A 17,706-nucleotide genomic window follows, 5' to 3' on the forward strand; every position below is an offset into this window, starting at 1 on the left:
TTCTGTTTGTAGTTGTGATATGTGTAGGGTAGGGGTAAAGCACCTAGACATGTCATATTTTCTATGTGGGGTCCCAAGTTAAGTGAGGCACTTATTAAATTCTCTATTTCAGTTACTTTTGCAATTTATATTAAGTTAGTATCCCCATTATACAGATTATTAAGGTTTAGAGAATACCTTGTCTAGAAGCTCACAGATAATGAGCCTCAGGTGTAGCTGACTGATGTGGACCACGAGGAGCCCCCTCTTCAGTAACTTGCCGACACTCCAGAGCTTGCTGAGCAAAATGGCAAAAATGTTTATGGAGCTTACATTCAGGGTTGAAATGAAAAGAAAGTTCACTAAACTGCTTTATGTTAAAATGATGCCCCATCAACCTTCCGCCAGCCATCCTACCCCTGGTTTTCCCCTGTTGGTTACTGTTACATTTATCTTATTTTGTTGCTGCAATTTATAGGCAGGGTTTATAGGAAACAATTCTGGAGGGAGGAGTTTCTGTTGCTTCTTGCTAGATAAATTACAGGGCCAGAAATGGGAAGGATTTGGGGAGAGATTTATAGTGAGCAAATTAAAGCTTTCAGGTCTCACTGCAGTTTGGCAAAAGCTGTGTGCCAGAAATCCAGGCTCCTCATTGACTCTTGGCACTCTGCAAATAGAGCAGGGGCGAAAGAGAACCCTTTCTGCTATCTTCATGTAGGTTACGACTTTAATATGTGTGTCCCGGGAAGGATGCGTCTTGTAAGGAAAGTTCAACCCCCGTGCTGCCCGAATGTTAGGCTGCGCTGCGGACTTGCAGGGAAAGTAAGCACAGGTGTGCGATCGTCCTGGAAGGGTGAAGGGAGAGGCTGTGCAGGCCACAGCTCTCTGGACTTCCTTGCCTCGATACCTGCCATTTTACCATTACAAATCAATATTTGAGTTGACAGAGGCCTTTTGAAATACAAATGTTTAACATAAGGCTTTCAGTAAGGCCATAGTTGTCTTGTGTTTGGAAAATTGCAGATAATATTGAATTTTTACTTTAAAAGTTTTTCCAATTTACTCTTGTGTTATTTTTCATACTCATCTAGAAAATTCCCTGGAAGTCATTTTTCAGGTCAATCCTGAGAGCCAAATATTAAGCTGTCAAATATGTGCTCTTCCTCGCCCTGCATGCTGTATTCTGGTTGATAATTAGTTTTTATTTTTATTTATTGCTCATTGGATCATGCTACATCAGACATTGACAACATCCCAAAGATGGGGATAAGGTGGGGTGCCTGGGTGGCTCGGTCGGTCAAGTGTCTGCTGTCGGCCCTTTGGCTCTTGTCCTGGGATTGAGCCCCGCATGCATCCGTCTCCCTGCTCAGCAGGGATTCTGCTTCTCCCTTTCCCTGCCCCATGCTTGTGCTCTCTCTCTCTCTCACTATCTCTCTCTCTCAAATAAACAAAAATCTTATAAATAAATAAATAAATAAATAAATAAATAAATAAATAAATAAATAAATAAATAAATAGGATAAGATGAGTTTTCAGCCTGTTATAGACCTGTAGGTTTGTTGCTAGCTAGATTACCATTCCTCCCATGTCAAGAGCTACCACGGGCCGCTTTGCCTGATTGAAATTAAAAAACTTACTACCAAACCATGTCCCTATCCCCCACCAGCGTTCCTGTGCGCCGACTTTCAGAAGAGACAGGTATGGAACACTGAGGTCATTCACTGCCGCTGTGAGACTGCCACTCCCTATGCGGGATTACAGCTATGCTTGCCTAAATGTTCATACTCTTCCAACTACGTGAATTTCCCATTCCAAATTCCAACGTTCCCTTATATTTCTTTGTGTGTAAATTTGTTCATTTTTAATGACTTAGGGCTATTTTTAAAAAAACAAATATCCTTTGAAAGGGTAATAGTTATCAATCACATTTTGGTTTGAATGAGCTTTCCAAAACACATTGGAACGTGTCACTTTAAAAGCCTTGAGGAAAAAATAATAAACTAAAAAATAAGAGCCTTGGTGGAATAATTTTCCTTGTGTCTTTTAATCCCTTCTCAGTAGGGCTCAGTGTACTTTGTAGGTGACTTCCCACCCGACCCCTCCCTCTGTGAGCTCATGTGCATCACTGTACCTCCTGCAGCTAGAATGTCTGAAGCATAATTCTAGAACAATCTGTTGATGGATGAAGGAACTCCAGCCATGCCTAGAGCTGACTGTCCTGTGCAGTCAAATACTTGGCAGTTCTTTAAATACATACATTTTTAAGACATTATTAATTCCATAGGTATTGGGGTTGGAGAAGGGGAGGCAGTGAGAGGGAGAGGCAGATTTATGCCACTAGGGTCTTTTTTTTTTTTTTTAATTTCACCTGAGTGTGCTGTTTTGCCACTGCAGCAGAAGCAGCCACAGTCCTGTATGTCTTGCTTGTGTGTGAAGTCTGAGTAAGGGACATATTTCCAAATCACTCCAGAGGTGCTACATAGCACCTCAGAGTTTGGTACTCGTGCTTTCTTCTGCCTAGAATGACTTTCCTCTCTTGTCCCTAGCTGACCTTTCCAGGATCAGCCCAAATATCATTTCTTTGTGGGAGACTTTCCCCAACAACTACATGTCTGCTGCTTCTCCCCAGTAGAATATTCCTCTGTTTACTACGGCAGATTGCTGGGACCTCTGTTTGAACATTCATCCTATCGTATCATGATTTATGCATGTGCCCCCCATTCAGAATGACCGCTTCTGTGAACTTCAAATAAAGAGATTATTCATATTTGTATCCCTTGAGCTTAATATTTATACCTAATAAGTGCTAGTTAAATTGGTTTAGCGCCGCCTGCAGCCCGTGGTGTGGTCCTGGAGACCCGGGATCCGGTCCTGCGTTGGGCTTCCTACGTGGAGCTTGCTTCTCCCTCTGCCTGTGTCTCTGTCTCTGTCTCTCTCTCTCTCTGAATAAATAAATCTTTTAAAAAAAATGCTTCCATGAACAAAGGCAAGGGAGGGTGGAAGAGAGGGAGAAAGAGAGGCATGGAAGGAAGGAGGGAGTAAGGGAAGGAGAATCAGGTCAATACCTCCTGTGGAGATTAGCTGAGAGCAGGGCTTTGAGGCAGCTGGCATTAGTGGGGTGGAGGGTGGAAGGCAACATTTCAGAGTTTGCAGGACCACAGAGCAAACCAGTGCTAGGGGGCAGGGATGTGGGGAGAGGTATGGCAATGAATTTCAGGGACAGAGAAGGGTTATAGGAAGGAGATAAATTTGGTTTCAAAAGCAAGTTTTGCCTATCACCTGCAACTCAGAAGAAAAATAACAATAATTGCTTAATCCTCAATAGCTGAAAAGTGTGTTGGAGAAAACAACCTAAGGCCTCCACACTAGACAGCCATGTGTATATTATTTAACAAAACTCTATTCCAGGGTTCGTTCTTATTCAAAACCACTGTCTTGGAAAAGAAATAAGCCCTGCATAAATAAAGTGTGTAGTTTTGTGCATTTTAATAGCATTGAACACCGTTATTCGAAGTAATGTGTTCTTCTCTTAGTTATCTATTCAAGCACATTCTTTCCCTCTTTACGCATGTTACTTTTGATAGTTAAGGAGTCCGGAACGTAATAATCACTATAGAATCTGTGATCTACAGACAGTTATTTAACCACCATTGCCGTTTACTTATCTATAACAGCTCTCATGAATAAACTCATCTGCTGTCATCATTTTTTGTTGATGAATACTGTAAAAAAAAACGGGGGGGCATGCACTCAATGACAACCTTTAACGAAAACTGATCCATGCTCTCTAGAGTAATAATTATGTTTTTTGGTGTTTTTTGGTGTTTCTATGTACTTTTTTTGGTGATGCTTCAGAAAAAGGATTCTATAAGCATCAACGAATGAATCAATAAGCATGGGAACCTGAACTGTGCACATAATTGTTCTATAATTTTTGGCACTTTGGGCAATACAGAACAAGTAAATTGCCGTTATCAATGGAAGATATTGTATCTAGGGAAAGAAGGTACACGCAGCTGACACACTTAAGTAGTCAAAGAGCTAAGTCCTTATAAAAATATTTTTAGAGGTGCCTGGGTGGCTCAGTCAACTAGTGATGCGTCTGCCTCTTGGTTTCTGCTCAGGTCATGATCTCAGGGTCATGGGATTGAGCCCAGCTTTGGGCTCCGTGCTCAGCAGGGAGTTGGCCTGAGGATACTCTCTTCCTCTCTCTCTCTGCACCCGTCTCCCTGCTCTCTCTCTCTCTCTCCCTCTCTCTCTAAAATAAATAAATACTTCTTTTAAAAATATTTTTCAAAGCACCTCCTTTAATATGCTGAGAAATACCAGGAATTTATTTACTGGGCCTTGTATTAAATGAAAAAAGGTCATATCTTAATAAAGCTTTCAAGTTTCCATATTTACAGTCCACCATTAAGGAAAATTAGAGTAGAAGAACTAAATGATTTTCTGAAGCATTAAAATACACATACATTGGAAAATGATTTGTTTCAGTGCAAACTTTACATCTTGGTGAATCACTGCCATTTGAGTGTTTTGATTGCAGTTTCCCCACTCTGAGGCATAAATGAGATTACTGGCTTGGGGGAGTGGGGAAGTAATTACCCTATCTCCTATCAAGCGGTCTATATTTTCTGTGACTGCACAAGGTGCTGTAGAGAAATTACCTGGAACTGATTAAACCTCAGGAGAAGTAGGGGCAATTGTGCGTTCCAGAGTGCTTCTGCCAGAGAACACGATCGCCCTCTGGGCTGCATTTACAAGCAGAATTTGGTGACGCAACTCTGGCCACTTTGCTACTTGGGAGTAAGAGGAAAGAGGCCGGCCGGATTCCTCCCGGTAGGAAGACTCTGGACCAAAGAAGCAGGCTGGCGACGGGAAGGAAGAACAGATCAAGCGTTTGAATAGTGGCCACAGGGTAACCCAAAGCCTGGGCAGAGTGAACTGGAGCGCGTCACACACCATCCCCCCCACTCCCGCGGCCCCGTCTCCCCCCACCCACCCACCCACCCCATCCACCCGCCACTGCTGTGTGTCACCTTCCTGTTCGGAAGTCTTAGTAGGTTGCTGGGACAGAACTGGGGGCGCCTGCTCCACCCTTCAGGTATCCGGTTGGAAGAAAAGCCAGTCTCAACAACTTGATTCTCCACGTTAAATGATAAGTTTAACAGACCGTCCGTCTCCAACTGCTGAACATTAGGGTAGGGGGAGGAAGAAGAACATCAGACGTTCCTTTTCTGTTCCAACCACAAATCATACGGTTGTGCCTCTTCTCTATCCCACTTAGAGCCCTCTAACTTGAATTCCACGTTCCTCCTGGAATGCATGTGGCAGAGCTTCTTTGAAAAAATGAACACTGTGCATGTGTTTTGAATTTTTTCTGGACTGGTTTGTGATGATAATCAGTCAAGTTACATTTCGTGTGTGTCTTGCTGGGGGTGTAATAAACTCAGGACGCTGATGACTGTAATTTTCTGAGTGATGTTGCAATGGAGAGAATAAATGGCCCAGTGTTGAACTTTGCAGCTTGCTCCCTTCCTGTATGTAAATTGCCTTTATATAAAGTGGGGTGCATAACAGAGCAGGACAGTTGCCTCTGACTCTGCTCCCTGACATCTCAGCTTCCAGCCTTATCAGGCACATTAGCAGAGAGGCTATTCCGGCCATAACTGAGCTCTGCCTCCTGCCTCCAGAAAGTAATCCCCAACCTTCATGTCTTAGGCAACCTGAAGAATGAAAGAGGAAGCTATAAAATCCCCTTTGAAAGGTTTGTGTACTTTTATTACTATAATTTGGAGAGGATGGCTAAAACGAAGATGCTTTAGAGGACCTGAGGCTCCTTGGCCTGGAGAAGGCACAGGAGGTGGGGATGCAGGGGAGGGTGTCTGATGAAGGTTTCTCAGTTTCATATTTTAAGAACAAACAAGCGGAAATCTCGGTGCAGGTTGGTGTTTCTGGGCGGCCTTTGCCAAATTTGCTGTCTTATAAGGGGGCAGAATGGTGGGAGAGCAGGGCCTGGCTGGGCTAGAATGGAATGGAACATAGGGTACAGGGGGCATTGGCAGTGCCATGGAAGAGGAAACAGTAATGGGCCAGTTACTGTGATTTGGAGTATTCTAGACCTTGCTTGAGTTTGGAACGTCAATTTCAGGCCTTGAAAAGTGCTTTTTTTTTTTTTTTTTTTTTTTTGAGAGTGGAAGCTGAGCAAAATTTTCCAGCCCCTCTCCGGGGAGAGGATGTGTGTGTGCTGCCCTCTCCGAGTTTGGGGCTGTTGCAACTGAGCAAACCAAGAAGCAGCTGAGGCTACAGATCCTATTAGGGCAAACGAGGGGTTTGTGCCTGCAAAACAAGTCCCTGCCCGGGACGAAAGGAAAGCCGCGTCGCATGCTCTTCTCGGCTTGACAGCTGGTGTTTCGGAGTGTGTCGGACCCAGTGTGCAACTCGGAAACGGCAGGGCCGCTGCCCGTAGAGGGGTCACGGCAGGGCAGGCTCCGCTGGCAGCGCCCGCAAGCGCCCGGCGCTTGGCCCCGCTAACCTTGGTGCCTCGCGGCCAGGCGGCTCCCTCTGCGGCCCCGGCGCCTGCTCCGCTCGGGCTTGACCCCCGGCGGGGTCCGGGCCGCGCTGCCCTCGGTCCTCGGCGCGCTGGGGCGCAGGCTCGGCCGCTCCTTCCCGAGGCCTCGGGTCCCAGTTCAGCAGGGGCCGGGGAGCGCCCGGAGTTGACCGGAGGAGGGGCGGGGCGGGGCGGGCGAGGACACGGCGGGGCTCGGAGACCTGGCGGGGTTCTCAGGTGAGGGCGCCGGGGGGTCGGGGAGCTGCGCCGGGCGCGGAGCCAGCGCTCCCGGACCGCGACTTCCTCACGTGTCCCCGGCGTGGCGGAGATTAAAGGTGCCCGAGGGGGAGACGACGCGCGGAGCGGCCGGTGCCCCGGGGCGGGGCGGGGCGGGGCGGCGGGTGCGGACCGTCCTCCGCCCCGTGGCGCGGACGCGAGCCCCTCCCGCCCCCTCCCCGCGCGCTCCTGCCCCCCTCCCCTCACCCCTCCCCCCTCCCCTCCCCCCTCCTCTTTCCTTCCTCCCTCCGCTCCAAGTCCTGGGGTTCCGCGGCCTCCCGGCCGGGGCCGCAAGCACAAAAAAGGCGTTTTCGGAAGCGGTTCGGCCGGCACAGGGGCCGCTCGTTGGTGTTGGGTCTCGGGGCAGGAAATCTCGCCGGGCCTGAGTCACGGCGGCTCCTGCAAGGAAACGCCAGTGTCGCCCGGCCGCGGCCCGGGGAGATGCAGGGCGCGCTGGCCCCAGCCCGGCTCGAGTCCCTGCTCCGGCCCCGCCGCAAGAAGAGGGCGGAGGCGCAGGAGCGCAGCGAGTCGGTCCCACTGGCCGGCCTGGGTGAGCGCCGCGGCCGCCGCCGGCTCGGGGACCGCGGGGGGGCGGGGGGAGGCCCGCAGAGGGGGGCACCGCGGGGGGGCGGGGGCGGGGGTGCGGGCTGGGGGGCTGCGGGGTGCCGGGGGCGGGGCTGCCGGGTGCGGGGTGCCGGGTGCGGGCTGCGGGGTGCGGGGCTGCGGGGTGCCGGGGGCGGGCTGCGGGGCTGCGGGGTGCCGGGTGCGGGGTGCCGGGTGCCGGGTGCGGGCTGCGGGGTGCGGGGCTGCGGGGCTGCGGGGTGCGGGGTGCCGGGTGCGGGCTGCGGGGCTGCGGGGTGCCGGGTGCGGGCTGCGGGGCTGCGGGGTGCGGGGTGCCGGGTGCGGGCTGCGGGGTGCGGGCTGTCGGGTGCCGGGTGCCGGGTGCGGGGTGCGGGCTGTCGGGTGCCGGGTGCCGGGTGCGGGGTGCGGGCTGTCGGGTGCCGGGTGCCGGCCGCCCGGGCCCGGGAGGGAAGGGGCAGAGCCGCCGGGCGGAAAGCGCCCCAGTGCCGCGACTCTGATTTCCTCAATCGGGCGGAACAATTGAGGAAGGTGGAAAATTACCGCGGACTGTACCTCCCCGCCCCGCCCGCCCGGGAGCGCAGAGACGCAGATCCCGATCCCGCGCCGGGCCTCCCGGGCAGTCCCGAGCCCCCCGCCCCCGCCTCGGGCTCGCCCCGGGGCCGGGGCCGGGGCCCAACCGCCCGCCGCCGCCCTCCGCTGTGCAGCCGGGAGGGGCGGGGCGGGGCGGGGCGAGGGGCGGGGCGGGGCGGGGCCGCGTCCCGGGCGGGCTCATAAGGCGGGCGGCGGCTGCGCGCGGTCAGTGTCGGCCGAGCCGGTCCCGCCGCTGAGCCCTCGCTGCGCGCTCTCCGCGGGGATGACGGTGAAGGCCGAGGCTGCCCGGGGCGCCCTGACCTACTCCGGGATGAGGGGGCTGGTGGCGGTCCTCATCGGTGAGTGCCGGGGCGCACCGAGCTCCAGGCTCTGCGGGGTGCAGACCTTGTTCCCGACGTCACGCGGCCCTCCAGACGCTCATTTCTCCTTTATTTCACAGCTTTCATGAAACAGAGGAGGATGGGCCTGAACGACTTTATTCAGAAGATCGCCAATAACTCCTATGCATGCAAACAGTAAGTTTTGGGGGGAGGATTGGGAGAAATAAACAGAAGTTGCAGAGCTTGTTTGCCAGAAGTGAAGACACATTCTCTCCTGGGCCCCTGATGAGAAAGCCGGGGGCTTCCCGGAGGGTGGGAGCCCTTTTTTAAGTCCCAATTGGAAACCTCTTAAACATAAAAGCTAATTTGCTGATTGGACCTGTCCTAGAGCTGTAAGATAAAAGTTTCGTGTTTGCCTAATTCGCCCCTGTTTTCATGAAGAACAGCCCTCATCCCTGTATTTAACAGGATTTATTCTTTTCTTTGGCTAATATTTTCTTTAACTCAGTAATCTCTTTGGGTGTTTTTAAACACTCGAACTGTATGTACTGGGGGGGGAGGGGTAGTTGAGCCAGAAACTTCCTACCGGTGTTGGTGTGCCCCCTGGTGACGAGTTCTGGAGATTCTAAGTTATTTCTTCCTCTGCAGCCCTGAAGTTCAGTCCATTTTGAAAATCTCCCAACCTCAGGAGCCTGAGCTTATGAATGCCAACCCTTCCCCCCCGGTAAGTATTCTCCCTCTGTGATGCTTCTGTAGAGGAATCTCGTAAATGAGTCAGTATTCCTACGTTGATGGATTACAATAGCATTTCTACAAATTAGTGTCAAGGCAGGAATGCCTAGTTAATGTGGCATAACAAGTGACATAAGCACTTACTTAACTATTGAGTCAGTGAGGTATTTTAAAAGGCCTGTTGCCTAAAAGTTTTATCCAGACACACAACACGGTTGTGTACGATTTCCATGCACCCATATGAAATAGAAATGTGTTCGGATGAAAAATAGTCTTGGTTGGGATTCTGTGCTGTGTGCTGACTTGCCTCAGCCATTTGCAAATATAGCATCTTTTTACATGGCCTGTCCTTTATTGTTGTCTTCCTTTGAAGCAAGGATATTAAAAGAAAATACCTTCTTTTCCAGCCAAGTCCTTCTCAGCAAATCAACTTGGGACCATCATCCAATCCTCATGCTAAACCATCTGACTTTCACTTCTTGAAAGTGATTGGGAAAGGCAGTTTTGGGAAGGTAATTTCAGATTTAAAGGCCTCATTATTTATAGTCTCTCATGTGTTCATTTTATATTCTCCCTGTAGATAGCAAAATGATTTTTTTTTTTATTGGAATTACAGGTTCTTCTAGCAAGACACAAGGCAGAGGAGGCATTCTATGCAGTCAAAGTTTTACAGAAGAAAGCGATCCTGAAAAAGAAGGAGGTACGAAGTGTGCTTGATGGATTGCAGCTGGGGATAGACATTCATTGCGTGGTTTTACCTTGGAATTTTGGTACCAAGTTGAAATTTGCCACTAAATCTTAATTGTCCTTTTTCTAGGAAAAGCATATTATGTCGGAACGGAATGTTCTACTGAAGAATGTGAAACACCCTTTCCTGGTGGGCCTTCACTTCTCTTTCCAGACCGCTGACAAATTGTACTTTGTCCTCGACTACATCAACGGTGGAGAGGTGAGCAGTGGGAATATGAACTGACCTTTGGGTGTCTGCATATGGAATTTTTGGTTTAGTTTGAGAGGAAAGTTTTTAAATGGTGTTTGGGGGGCAGGGGGGAGTTACCAGAATTAGCCTTTCCTTTAACCTGAAGTTTTCAAATAGTTAATAGACTATTTAAGGCCACTTCCTGCAATTGTCCTCTTTAGCTATATATGTCAAGACTAATTAAATGCATTGTTATCAGGCCCTGGCAACCCAGACTAACTTTGTCCCGTCTCCTGCAGTTGTTCTACCATCTCCAGAGGGAGCGTTGCTTCCTGGAACCACGGGCTCGTTTCTATGCTGCTGAAATAGCCAGTGCCTTGGGTTACCTGCACTCTCTGAACATCGTTTATAGGTGAGCCGCCGGAGAGCACTCAAGGTTACCTTCCCAGGTGTGAAGGAGACAGAGCCCCGCCTCTGACAGAGCCTTAAAATCATTTGTATTTGGTACAGCTTGGTCACCTATAGCTGGACCCCCCAGCATGTGAACTGTCTTGACCCCATGCCTCCAGGGAACTAGCCAGCTAGGATTGTGCCAAAGCCAGAATAGATTAGCAGAACAAGGACTCCCTTTTTATTCACTGTACAGCTGCAGTGAATTGAAAATGCTTCTAATACCCCAAGCTATTATTTTCACAGAGGCTTTCTTATGAAGTGAAATTCACCTACACAACTTTTTTTTTTTTTTTTTTTTTTTTTTCTGCAGAGACTTAAAACCAGAGAATATTTTGCTGGATTCACAGGGACACATTGTCCTTACTGACTTTGGCCTCTGCAAGGAGAACATCGAACACAATGGCACAACGTCCACCTTCTGCGGCACGCCCGAGGTAGGAGCATTCTGCATTTGCTGCCTGGTCTGCCCCTTCCCGGGAGAGCCAAGCACAATTCTACTGAAATTACCAAAAGGGTAAATTGTTCTCGGAGATTTTTCAGTCCAATTCAGAGCAAGGAAAACATATTTGCTGTTTGATGCAGCATGAGAAATCCTGAGGCCTCATGTGGCTTTAATTAGGACCAGCTGTTTGCAAAAGCCATGTCATAAAAGGTTGTAAATTCTCAAGTAAGCTATGTGCTGGGTGCCCAGCAGCTTCCTAAATATCAGAACGATACCTGGCCAGTCAGCCTCCCCAAGTCCAGCAATTTTTATCAGCAAGTAATGTAAAGAAACCCATCCTGCAGGTGACCCCGGGGTCTCAACGCTTTCAAAATGCACTCCTGGTGTGGTGCACTCCTGGGATTGCCTGGTTTCACAGTCTTCTAAACGCTCTGTTTTCCTGCTTTGTGTTTCAGTATCTCGCACCTGAGGTGCTTCATAAGCAGCCTTATGACAGGACCGTGGACTGGTGGTGCCTGGGGGCCGTCTTATATGAGATGCTCTATGGCCTGGTGAGTAGCACATGGAGAGTCATGGAATCTTACGCCCAGTTTAATAATGCTCCCTAGAATGTCATTGTCTTAAAATCCGGACTTACTGGTCATTGTGTCTTGCGCTCTATAAATAAGCTGATCAAATGCTGGTAAGAGAGGGCCAGTGGTTATTTTGTAAGTGTTCTAGAGAAAGCTGTTAGTGAATTTTTCTTTCTTGTAAATTCACATTTTACTAGATAGGACCCCCTGCACCTGTGTGAGGAAAAAATGTGGCTTATTAGGATCCATTCCTGATAGGAGTTGTGAGATAGACACTTAAAAAATCTGGGGCAAAGAAAGCCTGTTAAGGAAAAGACTTTGTCACAGCTAGCTTAACGTGGTGCAAGACTTTGTTGGTAATGCGTGCTGTAGGAACTTAAAGCTAACCAGCAATGTCCCTCCTCCTTTCAGCCTCCTTTTTACAGCCGCAATACAGCTGAGATGTATGATAACATTCTGAACAAGCCGCTCCAGCTGAAGCCAAATATCACCAATTCCGCCAGACACCTCCTGGAGGGCCTCCTGCAGAAAGACCGGACAAAGAGGCTGGGCGCCAAGGATGACTTTGTGAGTGACTTCCCCTCCTGTCCTGGGCTTCCGGGAAATGTGCTAGACCCCACTGCCCTCCCTGAATCTCTTGTGTCTGAAGCAATCTCCTGTTTCTCCTCAACAGATGGAGATTAAGAATCATGTCTTCTTCTCCCTAATTAACTGGGATGATCTCATTAATAAGAAGATTACTCCCCCTTTCAACCCAAATGTGGTGAGTATCTCTTTCTTCTGAGTATAGGAAGGTGCGAAGGGCACTCCCCTAGGTCAGAGCTGGGGCTGGCGGTGTCGGGGGGGGGGGGGGGCAGGTTGGGGACCCTCAGGGACTGAATTGGCACAACTTTTATTCACAAACCATTATTTTATCTAGATGAAAAGTCAAATTTTTGTCCCAACGAGACTAACATGACTTTTCTACACGTTTCTCAATTAAAAGTACTGAAAGAGAGAAAGTGAACACTATCCTCGTTATTTAAACTTGCTGTGGCCTGTGGGTTCCATGCTTGAAGTGGATGGTCCAATGGGGGTTTCCCTGGCATCCCCTCGAAACCTGAGCTCCAGCTTTGAAAGCCCAAGAGAGGATTTCCCCGTCCTGTCTGCCGCCTGAATTCTTAACACTAAGTGGTCTGGTTTTGTTTTGTTTCCTTCCCCAATAGAGTGGACCTAGTGACCTGCGGCACTTTGACCCTGAGTTTACTGAAGAGCCAGTCCCCAACTCCATTGGCAGGTCCCCCGACAGCATCCTCCTCACAGCCAGCGTCAAGGAAGCGGCCGAGGCCTTCCTAGGCTTTTCCTATGCACCTCCTATGGACTCTTTCCTCTGAATAGTCCGAGGGTTGGTCTTGAAGGATTTTATGTGTGTTTTTAAGTGTTTTAGTTAGCCTTTTGGCGGAGCTGCCAGCTGACAGGACATAAAGAGAATTTGCACATCTCTGGAAGCTTGCACATCTTGGCAATCTTATTGCACACTGTTTGCTGGAAGCTTTTCGAAGAGCACATCCTCCTCTCAGTGAGCTCATGAGGTTTTCATTTCTATTCTTCCTTCCAACATGGTGCTATCTCTGAAATGAGCATTTGAGTGCCGCCATAGACAGATGCAGTAGTCGTAGTAGGATGACGCAGTTCTGAAGGATTTTCTGAAGGTCTGTCTGGGCCGTGATAACGAATCTTATGAAATGTGCCTTTTCTGATGAGATCGTGTTAGCTCCAAAGCTTTTCCTATTGCAGAGCGTTTCAGTTCTTTATTTTTCCTTGTGGATTTACTGTGTGAACAGTAGTATGAGTGTGGTATGCTTGATCACAGATGGATTTAGTTATAAGCATCAATGTGACACTTGCAGGACACTACAATGTGGGACATTGTTTGTTTCTTCCATATTTGGAAGATAAATTTATGTGTAGACCGTTTTTTTTGTAAGATACAGTTAATAACTAAAATTTATTGAAAATGGTCTTGCAATGACTTGTATCCAGATGCTTAAAGAAAGCATTGCTGCTACAAATATTTCTATTTTTAGAAAGGGTTTTTATGGACCAATGCCCCAGTTGTCGGTCAAAGCCTGGTATTTCATTGTTTAAAATGTCACCTGTAAAATGGGCATTATTTATGTTTTTTTTTTTTTTTTTTGCATTCCTGATAAGTGTATGTATTGTATAAAGAAAGTCTGTACATTGGGTTATAACACTAGTATATTTAAACTTACAGGCTTATTTGTAATGTAAACCAACATTTTAATGTACTGTAATTAACATGGTTATAATATGTACAATTCTTCCCGCCCCTTCCACCCCACCACACAACTTTTCTTGTGTGTGATAAACCAACTTTGGTTTGCAATAAAACCTTGAAAAATATTTACATAAATTGTGTCATGTGTGTAATTTTGTATATCTCGGTTGGGGTGGGGAAAGGTAATGATGGGTCCATTTAAAAATTTAAAACCTGGGAAATCCTGCTGTAATTTGCAGGTCAGTGATTTGCCTCCAATAGTAGCAGCTTCAGAATTTGGGGTGGGTGGGTATAGAGTGGTCTTAAAGCCACTTTATATTCGAGGTCTTAGTATTTTATGTGAGTCATTCACAAATCCATCCAAAGAATCCCTTTTCAATGTACAAATAAATCCATTTCACAAGGATGGCCATGGAGCAGTGTTCCTTCTATTTATTGCCTACCCTCTGAAGTTGGCTGTGTGTCCTGACATTTGGCTTGCCTAAAGTAACAGGTAATTCCTTCAACAACTAATTTGAGTGCCTACTCTGGGCTGAGCTCTGCCCTGAATGCTGGGGATATAGCAGTGGGCAAAGCTGACACATCTCTGCCCTTATCTCTGCCCTTAAAGAGCCTAATGGAAAAGGGAGACTTTTTCCATAAATGTTGAAATGGAAGTCAAGACAATTGCCTGTGAGTAGAATGCCACTAAAGAGGGTGGAGGTGTTTGTCGTAAATGAGTAGGTTCCTGAGAAGCTGAGCTGGCAGGACTTGTGTCTGAGGGTACCCAGAGCTGAATGGAAGCTGGTGCCAGCTCACAGAAGGACCCCCGAGGAGCCAGTCCCCGGCTTAGACTAGAAGAAGCCTCTTGAGCTGGCATGCACCCAGCACTGGCTAGCCCTGACCACCCTGGGTCTGGTGTACAGAGGCCACTGGAATATCTAACGTAGAAGGGAGGATATTAGGATATTAAGAGATCATCATTTTGAAACCAAATTGTACTTTTCCACTTTGCTAGGCCTTTCACACAAATTCCCGGCAAATAGGGAGTCCTCCAACAGCTGATGGGCTGCTGCCTTAATTCTAAGCCCACTGCACTCTCCACAGCCTCTCCATTTTCACAGGGATTTCCCCAGGAAAGCTGTGATCTTTTTCCCTTTTATCATGGTTCTTACATCTCACTCTGCACATTCACTCCCTCACCTCCACCACCACCACAGCCCCCTTCCTCCCAAGACTTCGAAGGGCTGAACAGGTATTTGGAGATGACTTCATTCTTTCCTTGTCATCCACTGAAGGAAGGGGATCAAAGTGAGTTAATGACTTCTTGCTGAGGGTGGGCTCCAGCTGTGCATGTGAGATGCTATTGGACCTATGGGCACTAGCTACACATTGAATCCTCTACCAAACCCAGATGCCAAAGTCAGCTATAATGACAAAGAGAATCTATAGCCTGCATTTTCCTAATAAAGACTGATACCAGCTCCAATGGGGAGGCTTTCTGCTAATCTCCTCATCCTCATTATCAATAACAGTTACTAATTCCTTCTTGAACAAAGAGAACTTAAATCACATTTTTATCTGAAGACAGTTCTTGCAGGCTGGGAGTCTCCAATCTAATTATAGATGAGTCAGAGGGGCTAGTCATGGGTTACAGAGCTTTTTGCTTTTTTAAGGGTAGAAATTTGGTTTATTGGGTCCATCACTGTAGAAGATCTCATTGTGTTCCTTAGGAATTGATAAGAGCAGAGGAATCCCAAACGTTGTCACACAAATGGGAGATTAGATCAAACACAAGTGGGTGGGATGGGAACAAGGCAAGGACAAGGAAGTCAAGAAAGAACAAGGGATCAATGTTTTAAAAAAAGAACAAATATTTACTAAGTACTGTGATATCAAGTCACATACATGCAGCGGTATCTTTATGAGAGTAAAGTATATCCCTGCTCGCATTTGAACATTTGAGCATGGTGTTGGCAAAAGGGGACGGTACACTTGCTCCATTGCTCTCTCCCTATGGATCTGTTCAACAATAGGTTTGGGGGAAGGTATTCAGCTATCATCCCCACAAGTTAAAATGGGACTTTGAAACCACTGCTACCATGAAGACTCAGTCACTGTACTTAGGGAATTTGCCATCTACTTGGGGAGACATGGTACCTACTCCTGGTGTATGGCAGGTGCTGAATGGGGATAAAGAGAACTTCAGAAGTGCAGAGGCTTCTGTGGGGTCAGCTGCCTGGAGCAGGCTTCACAGAGGGCATGCCAAAGATTCTTATACCAACTGATTCTATTTGTAGGAAGTCTGAGTGCAGACCTTTAGCATTAGATAAGAACACAAATAGCTCTTATTATATACCAGACATTATTCTAAGTGTGCAGTCTAGTCTCTTTAAGTCTTCAGAACAACCCCACGATGTCAAAGTGAACAGACTGGCACAGACAGGTAACTTGCTGATTAGTAAGTAGTGAAGTTAGAAGGCAAATCGTGATGGCCTGTCCCCAAAGCCTGTGCTTGTAACCATTATGCTATTCTAACAGATGACAACAGGTATAGGAGCAGGCAATTGTGTGTTACCTTATTATTATTATTATTTCATCAGACTTTTACTAAGATACCTTGTAGGTGTCATGCTATGCAGAGAGGGAGAAAGGGGATGGGATTTGCAATTATAAGGTAGACACTATCAGTTGTTGATGAAGATGAAGAGCAGCTGGAAATACAGGATCTTGCACTGGGAGCATAAATTAGCACAACCATTTTGGAAAACTCTATGGCACTATTTACTAAAGATGATCATATGGATAGCTTATGACCTAGCAGTTCCACTCCATGGTTTATACCCCAAAGAAGGAACATATATTCAATAAAAATTTTGCAATAATGTTCATAGTAATACTATTCATATTATCCCCAAATGGGAAAGATTGAAAATGTCCACCAATAGTAAAATAAGGCAGTGTGCCTTCATATAATGGAATACTATACTACAGTGAAAATGAATGAATAATCTCTACATAAAACAACAGGGAATAAATCTCAAAAAAATGTAGAAACCAGACTGTATGATTTAATTTATATAAAATTGGAAAGCAAGCAAACAAGATGAATCTCTATAGAAGTCAGGGTATGATTTTGGGGAGTGAAGGGGAGTGGAGATAATGATCAAGAGGGTACAGGGAAGAGGTGGTCTTCTGCCTGCTGGTGATTCCTTGATCTGATTGGTGATTTCAGGGAGAGGTTTTGCTTTTTGATATTTCATCAAGTTTTATGCTTATGATATATACACTTTTCTGTGATGTATCAATAAAAACATTTATTAAAAAATATGTAGTATAGGGCACCTGGGTGGCTCAGGGGTTGAGCATCTGCCTTTGGCTCAGGTCATGATCCTGGGTCCTGGAATCAAGTCCTGCATCAGGGTCCCTGCAGGGAGCCTGCTTCTCCCTCTGCCTGTGTCTCTGCCTCTCTCTGTGTCTCTCATGAATAAATAAATAACATATTTTTAAAATATATGTAATATAATGAAAGCAGGATGTCATGGAAACACAGAGGAGGGGCACCTTACCTAGTTTGGGGGTCAGGGGCTAAGTTCTCAGGTAGTTTCAGCCAGAGATGCTTAGGGAGATCTGGAGTGGTCAGATAGGCTGTGTTGGGAACTGAATCTTGGAAGTGAGGCAGAAAGAGGGGCATTTCAGGTGCAGCTGGTAGAGGCCAGGGAGTGAGGGGGCAGCTTGCATAAGCACAGTGGATGGAATATTGGGAAAAGGAAAGGTGTCAGACAGACCTAGGTCAAAATCCCAGCTCCACTGATCAGCTTTCTAGCTTTGGGCAAGTAGTAACTCTCTCCTAACCTAACTCTTCACAGTTATCTGTGAGACGAGGTCAGAAGGAATTGGACTTCAAAGACTGCAAATTAACTTCTTCTTTCCCAACTCATTGCATTTCTCAATTTCCCCTCATCTTTACTAAATTATAGAAGAAGAGTATATTAAAAAGCGGTGAGAAATAATTTTGAATAGAAAGAGGGAC

The 17,706-nt window shown here is 47.2% G+C and overlaps 1 protein-coding gene and 1 long non-coding RNA gene across 6 annotated transcripts in view; one reads left to right on the top strand and one right to left on the bottom strand.

Annotated features, from left to right (window-relative positions):
- The window catches only part of SGK1 (serum/glucocorticoid regulated kinase 1), a 115,456-nt gene extending 101,627 nt beyond the window's left edge, over nt 1-13,829 (top strand). For 2 of the 5 annotated variants that reach the window (XM_025997861.2, XM_072720510.1), the window contains 11 exons: nt 8,418-8,493; nt 8,947-9,022; nt 9,438-9,542; nt 9,647-9,730; nt 9,848-9,979; nt 10,249-10,361; nt 10,713-10,836; nt 11,300-11,395; nt 11,828-11,983; nt 12,090-12,179; nt 12,622-13,829. In XM_025997861.2, coding sequence (XP_025853646.1) covers nt 8,418-8,493; nt 8,947-9,022; nt 9,438-9,542; nt 9,647-9,730; nt 9,848-9,979; nt 10,249-10,361; nt 10,713-10,836; nt 11,300-11,395; nt 11,828-11,983; nt 12,090-12,179; nt 12,622-12,789 — 1,220 coding nt within the window. In that variant the 3' untranslated portion in view covers nt 12,790-13,829. Of the gene's footprint in view, nt 1-5,161; nt 5,747-7,061; nt 7,356-7,963; nt 8,317-8,417; nt 8,494-8,946; nt 9,023-9,437; nt 9,543-9,646; nt 9,731-9,847; nt 9,980-10,248; nt 10,362-10,712; nt 10,837-11,299; nt 11,396-11,827; nt 11,984-12,089; nt 12,180-12,621 lie in introns of those variants that run through there. The other 3 variants (XM_025997864.2, XM_072720518.1, XM_025997863.2) reach the window with 3 other exon arrangements.
- On the bottom strand, nt 3,449-6,651 carry LOC140593923 (uncharacterized). The gene is made up of 3 exons (XR_011994353.1): nt 6,515-6,651; nt 5,019-5,168; nt 3,449-4,847 (listed from the first exon to the last, which is right to left on the bottom strand). It is a non-coding gene; the product is annotated as an uncharacterized lncRNA (long non-coding RNA).
- Nucleotides 13,830-17,706: the final 3,877 nt, after the last annotated feature.

This window comes from Vulpes vulpes, chromosome 1 (genome assembly GCF_048418805.1).
Source record: "Vulpes vulpes isolate BD-2025 chromosome 1, VulVul3, whole genome shotgun sequence".
NCBI lineage: Eukaryota > Metazoa > Chordata > Mammalia > Carnivora > Canidae > Vulpes > Vulpes vulpes.